This window comes from Octopus bimaculoides, chromosome 24, assembly GCF_001194135.2.
Source record: "Octopus bimaculoides isolate UCB-OBI-ISO-001 chromosome 24, ASM119413v2, whole genome shotgun sequence".
Lineage (NCBI taxonomy): Eukaryota > Metazoa > Mollusca > Cephalopoda > Octopoda > Octopodidae > Octopus > Octopus bimaculoides.
In genome coordinates this window covers 20,948,894-20,961,670 of record NC_069004.1, presented here as the reverse complement: position 1 = coordinate 20,961,670, position 12,777 = coordinate 20,948,894, and the positions used below count along the sequence as shown (strand labels likewise).

The window sequence follows — 12,777 nt, the reverse complement described above, 5'->3', positions numbered from 1 at the left end:
GAGCGTGGCCGTTTTCGTGCGGGTGACACGTAAAAGCACCCACTACACTCTCTGAGTGGTTGGCGTTAGGAAAGGCATCCAGCTGTAGAAACTCTGCCAAATTAGACTGGAGCCTGGTGTTGCCATTCGGTTTCACCAGTCCTCAGTCAAATCGTCCAACCCATGCTAGCATGGAAAGCGGACGTTAAACGATGATGATGATGATGATGATGATTACTAGGGTTGCTATAATGAACTAAAACTCCTTGAAGGTAGTGTTCAGCAAGGTTACATTAAAAGAATGACAAAATAGAATATAGATATATCCTCAACCAAGAGGGGTAAGGAAAGTAAATCTACCTGCATAGAGTGCACAACTTTATCTCAGGTATCATTCCCAGTTTGGTAGCTTTTTTCTGACAGCTGTGTTGGTAATAACCTTACAACTTAGGCCATTGTGTTGTGCTACTAAGCTAGAAACATGACTCTGATTGGTTTGCTTTGTCTTACTCTCCACTTCACTGGAGCCAATGAGGAAATCGCCACAGAGCTGATCAACATAATAGAAATAATAGCTATATTTTTCTCAGTTTACACCTTACTGTGTTAGTATAGAAGGACACAGTGAGTGGTGCTACTCAAGGTACACTATACCCAAGAAATGTTTTATGTCATTTTATTCTATTCCATGCAACTGACAATGAGCACCAACAGTAAAGTATAAGACATTTTGGTGCTGACTTATGTGACATCAGACATTTTATGTATCTCTTATTCTTTCCCCCTCTCTCTCTCTCTTTCTCTCTCTCTCTCTCCCTCCCTCTCTCTCTCTCGCTCTCTCTCTCCTGTTTGTATTTGTATGCATAATGTCTCTCTCTCACTCTGTCTATGTGCACATATTTCTGTATAGACATGCATTTACCTCCAGTGCCAAAACACAATTGCCAAAGCAGCCTAAACATCCAGTCACCTGTACCAAATCATCAGTGTCAAAATAACCACATCCAGTTATCTCCAGCTAGGGGTTGGTGCTTACAGTGGGCCAGTGTCCCACCCAGGAGCAAAGCTTGTACTCACCATTTCAGAAAATCCTGAGATTAGGATAAGCTCTAAATTAATGTATCTGTATGCTTGTGACTAGTATATGATTTATCCATCTATTGTATGACATAACTGAATTGAAAGACCCAGTCTTCAACAGTGAGAGCTAATTGTAATTTTCAGGTTAATGATTGGAAAGATAAATAAGAAATCATTAATTAATTTTTTTATCTAACTATATCTGTTTCTTCTTTCTTTCTTTTTTTTCTTTAGATGGAAAGTCGTTTGCTGACAGCAATGGTGCAGTGTTTGTTGAAACAAGTGCATTAACTTCCACAAATTTAGTTTTTTTACTTCAGGAAATTGGTGAGATTTATTTGTTGTTTCCTTTCAGTTTATGGAATTCAGAGCTTTACATTTAGTTACCAACTAATAGACAAGTTTCTGAGTTGGATCCAACTTAATGGCACCTCAGTTTAAAACCATTATTTGACCCTTATGTGTCACTCTGTTACCTACATTCAGACCAAGTGTCTAGTCTTAGGGTCTTCCTCCCACAGGTCTGACAGGCTCTGCAAAAGGTTTCAGCTACTGCTTTTCTCCTCTGACTTTTTGACAGAACTCTGTCATGATAACAATGTTAAACTTAGAATAACAATAATTTAAGATCTCAGATTTTACTTTTGTTGTTACCAACTCCTTATTACATACATACATGCATAAGGATCTCTAAATCTCTGCCCATATCATATGGGCAGAGATTTAGAGATGACCCTAATGAAGCCTTTAATGAGAAGGAGAAAGAGATGGAGATATACAACATAGAGAACAACTGGAGGTTCTTACAGGACAATCTGCTGAGGGTGATAACCAAATCTGTGGTTGAAGCAAAGCATCTGCCAGACCAAAGGTGACATGGTGACAAAACTTACAAAAATTTCTAAACCTAATCATGTGATCATCCTCAGCCAATCAAAATGTGTCCATAACTGATACTAATCTATAAAACAAGAGAATTCTTGAACTCCAATCAGAAACAAGACAGTTGTAGTACAGTTCCACATCTTTTTATCTGAAATCCTCGCTCAAAACACTGGTATCTAATTTACTATGTCATCATCAGGAAGAGGGACAGGCGGGACATACGTATCACTAGGGCCATCTGTGGAGCTGAGTGCTGGACACACCACCGCCTCATAGTTGCTAAGCTCAATCTGCATATCCAACCAAAGAGAAGACCCCAAGGAAAGAAAGCACCAAAACGACTGAATGTCAACAAGCTGAAAACAGAAACTGTCCAGAAATCTCTCTCTGAAACTCTGGCAGAACACCTTGAACCTATTGCGATAGGCAGTCAAGACGTGGAAGCAGCATGGGAAGCAATCCGTGAGATCGTGTACAACACAGCTTTGGAGTGCCTTGGACCAATCTCCAGGAAACACAAAGACTGGTTTGATGAAAACTGCACTGAGATTACTCAGTTGCTAGAAGAAAAGCATTCTGAATACAAAGCCCATATTGAAGATCCATCCTCCAAACCAAAGAAGGACACATGGAAAAGTTTGTGTAGCAACATTCAGATGAAGCTCAGACAGATGCATGATTCCTGGCTAAGCAAGAAAGCAGAAGAGATTCAAGGATATGCAGATGGGAATGACATGAAGAACTTTCATGATGGTCTTAAGGAAATTTATGGTCCAACCTCATCTGGATCATCACCTTTCCTCGGTGCGGACGGATCCACTTTCATCACCAACAAAGACATGGTCCTGGGAAGGTGGGCAGAGCATTTTAAAAGTGTACTAAACCGCCCCTCTACCATCAATGATGGGGCCATTGACCGCCTCCCCCAAATTACTGTAAATGAGGAAATGGATGAACTTCCAACCCTTGAAGAGATTGAGAAAGCAATCTGCCTGTTGTCCACTGGGAAAGCGCCTGGCTCAGACTCTATCCCAGCTGAGATCTATAAAGAGGGCAGCAGGACCTTGACTGAGAAACTCCATCAGCTTCTCCACCTCATCTGGCAGGAGGAGGTACTCCCCCAAAACTTCAAAGATACCTCCATCATACATCTTTACAAGCACAAAGGAAACCGCCAGGCCTGTAATAACTATCGTGGGATATCCTTGTTATCCATTGCAGGCAAGGTACTGGCCAGAGTACTGCTGAACAGGCTCATAGTTCATCTGGAAAAAGACCTCTTACCAGAGAGCCAATGTGGATTCCGCAAGGATCGCGGTACTATTGATATGGTGTTTGCTGCCAGGCAGCTCCAAGAAAAGTGCCAAGAACAAAACGTGGATCTATACTCCACTTATGTTGATCTGACCAAAGCCTTTGACACTGTAAGCAGAGAAGGCCTCTGGAGAATCATGGCAAAGTATGGGTGTCCTATAAAATTCATCACCATCACACGCCAATTTCATGATGGAATGCTGGCCAGAGTATGAGATAGTGGGAGAGACCTCTGACCCTTTTGAAGTCACAAATGGAGTGAAACAGGGGTGTGTTTTAGATCCTACCCTGTTCAGCCTCATGTTCTCTGCAAGGCTGACGGACGCCTTTGGAGACGCTGATGTGGGCATTGGAATTAGGTACAGATTTGATGGATCAGTTTTCAATGTCAGGAGGCTACGAGCAAAATCCGAAGTTACAACAGACACTATCAATGACTTTCTGTTTGCTGATGACTGTGCCCTAAATGCTACCTCTGAGGCGGACATGCAACACAGTGCAGACATATTCTCGGAAGCCTGTGACAACTTTGGTCTCACAATCAGTACCAAGAAGACCGAGGTGATGCACCAACCTGCTTCGGGAAAATCATATGTAGAACCCAACATTTCCATCAACGAGCAAAGACTCAATGCGGTTGACAAATTCACCTACTTTGGCAGTACGCTTTCCCGCAATGTAGTCATTGACGATGAGATCAACACCAGACTCGCCAAAGCAAGTGCTGTCTTCGGCAGACTCCACAAGAATGTATGGGACAGAAGAGGCATCACCTCCATGATAAAGATCAAGGTCTACAAAGCTGTCGTACTCACTACCCTACTGTATGGATGTGAGTCGTGGACTGTCTACCAACGCCACGCCAAAAATCTAAATCACTTCCACACCACCAGGCTGAGGAATCTACTTGGCATAAGCTGGCAGGAAAGGATACCAGACACAGAAGTCCTCATTCGTGCCGGGCTCCCAAGCATCCCTTCCATCCTGATGAGAACTCAGCTTCACTGGGCTGGTCATGTAGCCCACATGCCAGACTACAGAATACCCAAGAAGCTTCTGCTTGGTGAGCTTCAGCACGGCAAGCGCTCCCATGGTGGCCAGAGGAAACGGTTTAAAGACAGCCTAAAGGTATCACTGAAGGCCTTCAACATTGACCCGTCATCATGGGAGCAGACTGCTTTAGATAGGACCAAGTGGCGGGCTGCTGTTCACAACGGTGCCCCGCCAATATGAAAGTGACAGGAAAGCTGCTGCAGAGAAGTGCAGGCAGAACAGAAAGAACAATGCTTTGAAGCTCCCGGCACCTGCTACCATTCCCTGTCCCTACTGCAGCAGACCTTTCCAAGCGCGGATTGGGCTTATCAACCATCTCCGCACTCACCAATGTTGACCTCCCCACCCCCCTCTAGGATGATCAGATGGTCCTTGTCGTTCCGACGAACAACCATACCTGAAATACATCATCAGTTAAAGTCTGCTTTCCATGCTGGCATGGGTTAGATGCTTTGACAAGAGCTGGCTAGGCTGAAGACTGCACCAGACTTCTGTGTCTGTTTTGGCAAGGTTTTTATGGCTGGATGCAAAGTGAGGTCAGTTTTGGTATGGGTTTTACAGCTGGATGCATTTCCAAATACCAACTACTTTACAGTGTGGACTGGCTGCTTTTTATATGGCACCAGCACTGGCAGGGTCACCAAGGAGCATTGGAGGAGGTGATCTTGTACCAGATGATGAAAGATTAGAGTGTGACAGAGAGACAGAAACAAGTGTCTTGCTGTAGAGGAGGTATATGGTTACCCGGTTAGAGAAAGTGATCGAGAATGTAGACAGAAACAGTAGTGCTGCTGTAGAGGAGATACAAGGTTGCCCATCTAGGGGATCAGAACTGTTTATTATCCTGCCAAACAACCTCAGAGATTTGTGAGGTGTAAATGTGAAGAACTTCAATAAGTATCTGGACAAATTTGTATTTGAAATCCCAGATGAACCTACATCGCAGTAGGAGGCACAAAGAAAAACTCTGTCCAGCTTGCTTCTTCATTGAAACTAGTATAGAAAGGAGACCCAAACACTGAAAGGTGGTGCTCCAGCATGGCCCCAACCTTCAGCTAAAGCCAGTAAGAGAATAAAAGAATGTAATGAACTAACAAATCTCTTTACAAACCAGCAATCAATATTCCTTGTGAACTAACCAACGACTTCACTGTGAACTAACATGAACTTCACTCGACTCTGAACTCTGAACCTTTGAACTCACTTGGATTGTTACTATTTATACTTTACCCAGACCAGTCTACCACTCACAAGTGGGCGTCATAACTCTCATCCTATTTTTTTTCTAAGCTGTTGTATCTTTTAACGTAATATTGTTCATTGCACACAGCACTTTTTCTTTTCATTGTACTAAGCACTCGTTTTTTTGTTTTTTTTTTAAATCTGATATCTTTTTCGTTTAGGTATTACCAGATATTCAGTTTGTTTTCATTTTCTGAAGCTAGTCCTATGGGGTTCAATCTCTCTCGGTGCTGGCACTTCAAACATATTATAGAAGACTTCCATTGCTATTACCCTCCATTCTTCTGTATGTTTCGTCTTTAACTGGTTAATGTGTCTCTTATGTTCCAAATGTTGTTCTGTAATTAAATACATCATGTTATCTAATCTTTTGATTACACAGACATCCTCCCAACCTTCTTTACCAGTTTTGTAATTTTTAAATCTACTACTTCGAAATATTTTGTAATATTTCTTGTATTTCCGTCAAATGTATTTTTTGTCTTTCATTTATATGTATTTTTTCCTGGCAATAATTTATCGAAGATCGATTTTATTTTACGCACAAACATTCACTCTGCTGGTAACTTTCCTGAATTAGTATTCGGATTTGGCGTTATTCTATATACTTTCAAAAGTTTCGTTAGTGCCTTGTCATTATCTAGCTGGTTCCTAGCTTTTCTTAGAGCTCTTTCGAATGTGTTGACAAATCTTAATACCTGCCCATTTGATCTTTATGGCATGTATTTTGCAGAAATTTCTTAATTCATATCCTGTGAATTGTGTTCCATTATCTGAAGCTAACATGCCTGGAACACCATATCAAGCAAAGAACTTGAGTAGGAACTTGGTACTATTACTCTCTGTGCTTAGGACATTGTCGCATAGTGAGAAATTATTTGAATTTGTATTTTTTATTATGCTTATTTTTCAATGTTTCTTTCATTCTTGTAAAGTAAATTTCTTTGCAGATTTCATTTTTATATCTTGCGCTGTCACTGGCAGTTTCTGGATTATATTATACACAATAATTCTTACTTCATTTTCTGACTGCAATGACACTATCATGGTCTCTTATAGCGGTTCCATGCTCTTGGGAATTAGCCTTGGTAAGCAGTCTGCATGACCAATTTTCTTCAATAGAATATACTGCATCTTAAAATTGTAGTTCAGCAATATTGTATGCCAGCATTGTAGTTGGTTTCCTGTATGGGTAGGCAATCCTTTCTTTGATCCAAAAATTGATAGTACTGGCCAATGGACTGTTCATAACAAAAAACTTATACCATGTAGAATTTTGTGAAATTTTTTACCGCAAAAATAATTGATAGAGCTTCCTTTTTTACTATACTTTCTTTTATGCTGCTATCAGCGAACACGAAGTATGAACATTTGGCTTCATATTTCAATCTTTATACTTGTGTAGCAAGACTGCTCCTATTCCATACTTCGAAGCATCAGTTGCTACAACAATGTCCATTCTCGGATCGAAATGCATTTGTGATAAGTCAGAAATTAGTATTTTCTTTGTTTTCAAATGTGTTTTGGCAGTTTACTGACCAATTCCATTTTACTCCTTGTTTTAGTAAACCATTTAATGGTGCTCTCAATTATTGTAAATTAGAAATGTACTGTTGATAGTAATTTACTTGGCCAAGGAAAGCTTGTAATGTCAGTATATTTATTGGAGGAGGCATATTCTTGATTGTGTCTGCCCTTGACAAGTCAGGACGTCTTCCATTCATATCTATGATTTGACTTAGCTATTTGATTTTAGGCAAAAAAAGTTCACATTTTTCTTCACTAAGTATGAAATCATGATCCTTAATTCTTTTAAAGATGCACTTCACATGTTTGATATGCTCATTCTACAATTTGCTTTTGATTAACACATCATCAATGTAAGGAATAGCAACTTGACAGTCTGCCAACATCGCATCCATCATCTGTTGGAATATTGTGGGTGTTACTTTCAGTCCAAAAGGTGGTCTGTTGTATTTGTATAGATCACTGTGTGTCGTCGTCATCATCGTTTAGCGTCCGTTTTCCATGCTGGCATGGGTTGGACGGTTCGACTGGGGTTTGGAAAGTCAGGAGGCTGCACTAGGCACCAGTCTGATCTGGCAATGTTTCTACAGCTGAATGCCCTTCCTAACGCCAACCACTCCGAGAGTGTAATGGGTACTTTTTACGTGCCACTGGCACAGGGGCCAGAGGGGGCTGGCATCAACAACGATCAGATAGTACTTTTTACGTACCACTGGCATGGGAGCCAGAGAGGGCTGGCATCGACCATGTTTGGATGGTGCTTTTACATGCCACTGGCACAGGGGTCAGAGGGGGCTGGCATCGACCACGTTTGAATGGTGCTTTTACGTGCCACTGGCACGGGAGCCAGTCAAGGCAGTGTTGGCATCAGCCACATTCGGATGGTGCTTTTTACGTGCCACCAGCACAGAAGCCAGTCGGAGCAAGGGGTCTGGCATTGACCATGTTTGGATGGTGCTTTTTACATGCCACCAGCACGGGGACCAGAACTACAATTTCCATTTGATTGTGATTTGATTTTATTTTGATGCCAATGTACTTGACTCAATAGGTCTCCTCAAACATGGCATGTTGGCCTACACTCTAAGAGTACACTGGTGTAGATTATAGCTGTGATCTCACTTTATTTGCTGGGTCTTCTCAGTCACAGCATATCTCCAGAGGTCTCAGTCTTTCATCATTTCCTCTTTGAGGCCCAACATTCAATGGTCATGCTTCATCACTTCATCCCATGTCTTCCTGGGTCTCCTTCTACCCCAGATTCCTTCCACTGTTTGGGAGTGGCACTTCTTCACACAGCTCACCTCATCCACCTGTAGTAAATGACCATACCAATGCAAACATCTCTCTTGCACACCACATCTGATGCTTCTTATGTCCAACATTTCTCTCAGGACACTTATACTCTGTCGTCTGTGCACACTGACATTGCACATCCAGTGGATCATGCTAGCTTCATTTTTTTGAGCCTACACATGTCATCAGCAGTCACAGCTCATGTTTCACTGCTATGAAGCATGGCAGTTTGTACACATGCATCATACAATCTACCTTTCACTCTGAGCTAGAGACCCTTTGTCACCAGTATGAGTAGAAGCAGTCTGAACTTTGCCCAGGCAACACTTATTCTAGTGGTAACGCTCTCTGAGCATCCATCCCCACTACTGACTTGGTCCCCTAGGTAGTGGAGACTATCAACTACTTCTAGTTTCTCCCCTTGGTATGTGATGGAATCTGTTTTCTGAGTATCTGTGGTGTTTATTGACCCTGTGCATCTGCTGCAGACGAAAGCTATCTTCCCAGTTAATCTTCCTTTGATGTTGCTGCATCTCTTATGCGTCCATAGCTTACACTGGGTACATCTTATGGAGTTTCTACCTACAACTTTTCTACAGTTCGAGCAGGGCCATCTACCTGAAGGGGTGTGTGATTTGTTTGCCTTCCTACTTACTAGGACTTTGGTCTTTGCGACATTGATTTTAAGGACCTTCAACTCAAAACCTTGCTTCCACACTTGGAATTTCTTCTCTAGTTCTGGTAGTGATTCTGCATAGAGGAGCTCCCAGGGACAACCTGTCTTGAATTCCTTTGTTATTACCTGGAGGACTATAATAAATAAGAAGGGGCTGTGGGCTGATCCTTGGTGGACCCCTACTTTTACTCAGAATTCTTCACTATACTCATTGCCAACCCTAACCTTTCTAACAGCATCTCTGTATAGAGCCTGTACAGCCCTTATGAATCATTCGTCAATACCCAGCTTCTGCATCGCCCACCAGATAAGGGATTGGGGGACCCTGTCAAAGGTTTTCACCAAGTCCACAAAAGCCAAGTATAGGGATTTATCTTTGGATAAGTATTTCTCCTGCAGTTTCCACATCAGGAATATAGCATTAGTGGTGCTTCTACCTGGTACAAAACTGAACTGCATCGCATCTATGCAGACTCTCTCCCTAATTAGTTGGGCTATGACATTCTCCGTGTTCTTCATCACCTGATCCAGCAGTTTGATACATCTGTAGTTATGTCTATCACCTTTACCCTTGTAGCAGTTGACTATGGTGCGCTATGCCAGTCATTGGGTATGACTCCGTCATGAACTCCCTGGTTTACAATGCAGGTGACTAGGCCGTAGCCCACACCACTAGATGTTTTAAGCATCTCAGCAGTGATTCCAGATGGGCCAGGGGCTTTTCTTGGCTTCATACCCTTAATTGCTTTATCTATTCGGATAGCTGGTCCCTCTACTGGGTCAACATTTGGCAGGCTCTCCTCCTTCCATTCATTCTCCACATTTAGCAGTCTTTCATAATGGCTTCTCCAAGCCTCTTTCTTTTCCGAATCATTAAAAGCAAGTGCATCATCATCCATGCGGACACATTTTGCTCCTGTAACATCACAGTTTTGTCTCACACACTGTCTTACAATCCAAAATACTTCAGTTCTTTGGCCTTCATGTTGCTGGACATTGGAAAACGTCTTCTTTTCTGCTTCTCCCTTGGCTATGTATACCTGTTGTCCAGCCTCCCTTCTGGCTATCTGGTACAGTTCCCCGCTACCCCGACTCTTCCAGGCTTTGCAGCCTGTTTCTTTGCTCTAATGGCTTTGTCTACCATATTGTTCCACCACCACATTACTCTTGGTCTGGAAGGGACTTTGCAGCATCCGCAGACTTGGTCTGTGGCATTCAGTAAGCTGTCCCATAGGAATTTCCAGCTACCTTCTATGTCCAAGTTCTGTAGCTCCTCATCTCCTCCCTCTCATCAAATTTCTTGATGAGTATGTCCCTAAATCTCTGTGAAGGGTTCTTAAGCTTCCAAATCCATTTTTTTTTTCTGGATTGGTCTGCTTCTTGGCATCCTTCTGGCCTCAAGTCTAAAGTCACTAACGATTAGTCTATGCTGGGAAGTACATTCTTCATCTGGGAGGGTCTTTGTATTTAAGAATAACCCTGCGTCCCACTGTCTGGTGAGAATGAAATCAATTTGGCTAGTAGAGTCACCTGATTGATTGGTTATCAGGTAGTTGTCTGGCTTCCTGAAGTTAGTGTTGCAGATTAAAAAGGTTACATGTATCACAGAACTCCAGTTGCCTAGTTCCCTCTTCGTTTCGGGAGCCAATACCGTAGCCCCCGTGTACACCAGTGAAGATACCAGATTGCCATCCAACATGTTCATGTTCACCGTTAACAGCTTTGAGCATCTTTTATCTACTTTGATTTGTAGATATGCATCAGACAGATCGAGTTTTGAAAATATCTTTCTCCATTTAGTTTTGTAAAAATATCTTCTGGGATTGGTAGTGGATAATGGTTCATTTTTAAACAGTCATTTAAACTGGTCAAAAAATTGGCACACAACCTAATTTTGTTATTTTTCTTTTTTATACATATAGCCAGAGCTGCATATTTCATGTGATCCACTTTTTCAATGATTCCATTTTTTTTTGCAATATGTCCAACTCATCGTCCACTTGCTTTATTGCCACAAAAGGCACTTTCCTATTAGGCTTGAACACAGGTGTAATGTTATCATCTAATTCAAAACACGCTACACTCTTTGTGCATAGACCTACAGGGGTTGGACAAAATAATGGAAACACCGAGCATCATAGCATCATAATTTTGAAATATCTATAAAACCATCAAAAGCTTGTTTATTTTTGTTTTTTCATTTATTATTAGGGTTGCTTAGTATGTTTTGCTAAAATTGCTGTTTCTTTTCACATATCAGAAAAAGGTAATTAAAATTCATTAAAATGATAGATCTATTGGACTTTCAAAGAGGTCAAATTGTTGGTGCTTGTATGGCATGTGCTAGCCTAACGAAAACAGCCAAAATGTTTGGTGTATCAAGAAGTACTGTCTTGAAAGTAATGACAACCTTTGAGAAAGAGAGAAAAACCTCCCTGTTGATACAAAACTCCGGAAGAAAACCAAAACTTTCAGATAGAGACCCTCGGACTCTTACACGAATTGTTAGAAAAGATTACAAAATTACAGCTCCCAAAATTACTGTAGAACTTAATGACCACCTCAAGAATCCAGTTTCCACAAAAACTGTTCACCAGGGGCTGCACAAAGCCAGATTTCACGGGAGGGCTGCAATCAGAAAACCACTACTTTCAAAAACAAACATTGCAAAGTGTTTAGAGTGGGGTAAAAACCTACAGAATTGGTCCCTAGAGCAGTAGAAGAATGTTATTTTTTCAGACGAGTTATTTCCAACCACTGGCCGAGTATACATGTGGAGACAGCCAAAAGAAGCATTTGACCCAGACTACCTTCAACCAACTGTTAAACATGGAGGAGGATCCATGATGATCTGGTGGGCTATATATTGGAAATCCACTGTCCCAATGGTTTCCCTTCGTGGCAGAATTAATAGTCAAGACTATTTAGGCATTTTATCTGATCAAATTCATCCTATGGTTGTGGAACTGTTAACGGAGGGAAATGCAATCTTTCAGGATGATAATGCACCAATTCACACAGCTAAAGTTGTTACTGAATGGCCTAAGGAATATCCTAATGAAGTTCAACATCTTTTCTGTCTACCACAGTCCCCAGATCTCAATATTATTGAACATTCATGGTGCATTTTAGAAAAACAAGGAGTTTATATCCTCCACCAGCATTACTACAAGAACTGGAGACTGTTTTAACTGAAGAATGGACAAAAATTCCTTTGGAAACAATTCAAATTTTGTATAAGTCCATACCTCATAGAATTCAAGCTGCAATTACTGCCAAAGGTGGTACTAACCCATATTAAAATAAATTTGTTTGAAATTGTATGATGTTTCCATTATTTTGTCCAACCTCTGTAGTTTGTCCAAGAATTCTTGCAGAAACATTTAAAAAAATTTTCTCTTTAACACTTCAGATGGACAAAAGTTGGGTTCATCACTACCAGCCTGAAACCAAAGAACAATCAAAGCAGTGGAAGCACACAATTTCTCTTACCCCAAAGAAGGCCAGGGTCATTCCTTCAGCTGGCAAGGTCATGGTGTCAGTTTTTTTGGATTCTCAAGTTGTCTTGCTGATCGATTACCTTGTAAAGGGTCACACCATGACAGGGCTGTATTATTCTCAGTTACTGAAACGCCTCCGAGAAGCAATCAAAGAAAAAAGACCGGGAATGCTCACCAGAGGAGTCCTTTTTCATCACGACAATGCTCCAGCCCACACCTCAGTGG

The 12,777-nt window shown here is 41.5% G+C and overlaps 1 protein-coding gene across 2 annotated transcripts in view; it reads left to right on the top strand.

Annotated features, from left to right (window-relative positions):
* Positions 1-12,777, top strand: part of LOC106879737 (ras-related protein Rab-5A-like) — a 147,113-nt gene that overhangs the window by 116,017 nt on the left and 18,319 nt on the right. For both annotated transcript variants that reach the window (XM_052976264.1, XM_052976263.1), the window contains exon 6: positions 1,294-1,386. In XM_052976264.1, the coding sequence (XP_052832224.1) occupies positions 1,294-1,386 (93 nt within the window). The remainder of the gene's footprint in view (positions 1-1,293; positions 1,387-12,777) is intronic.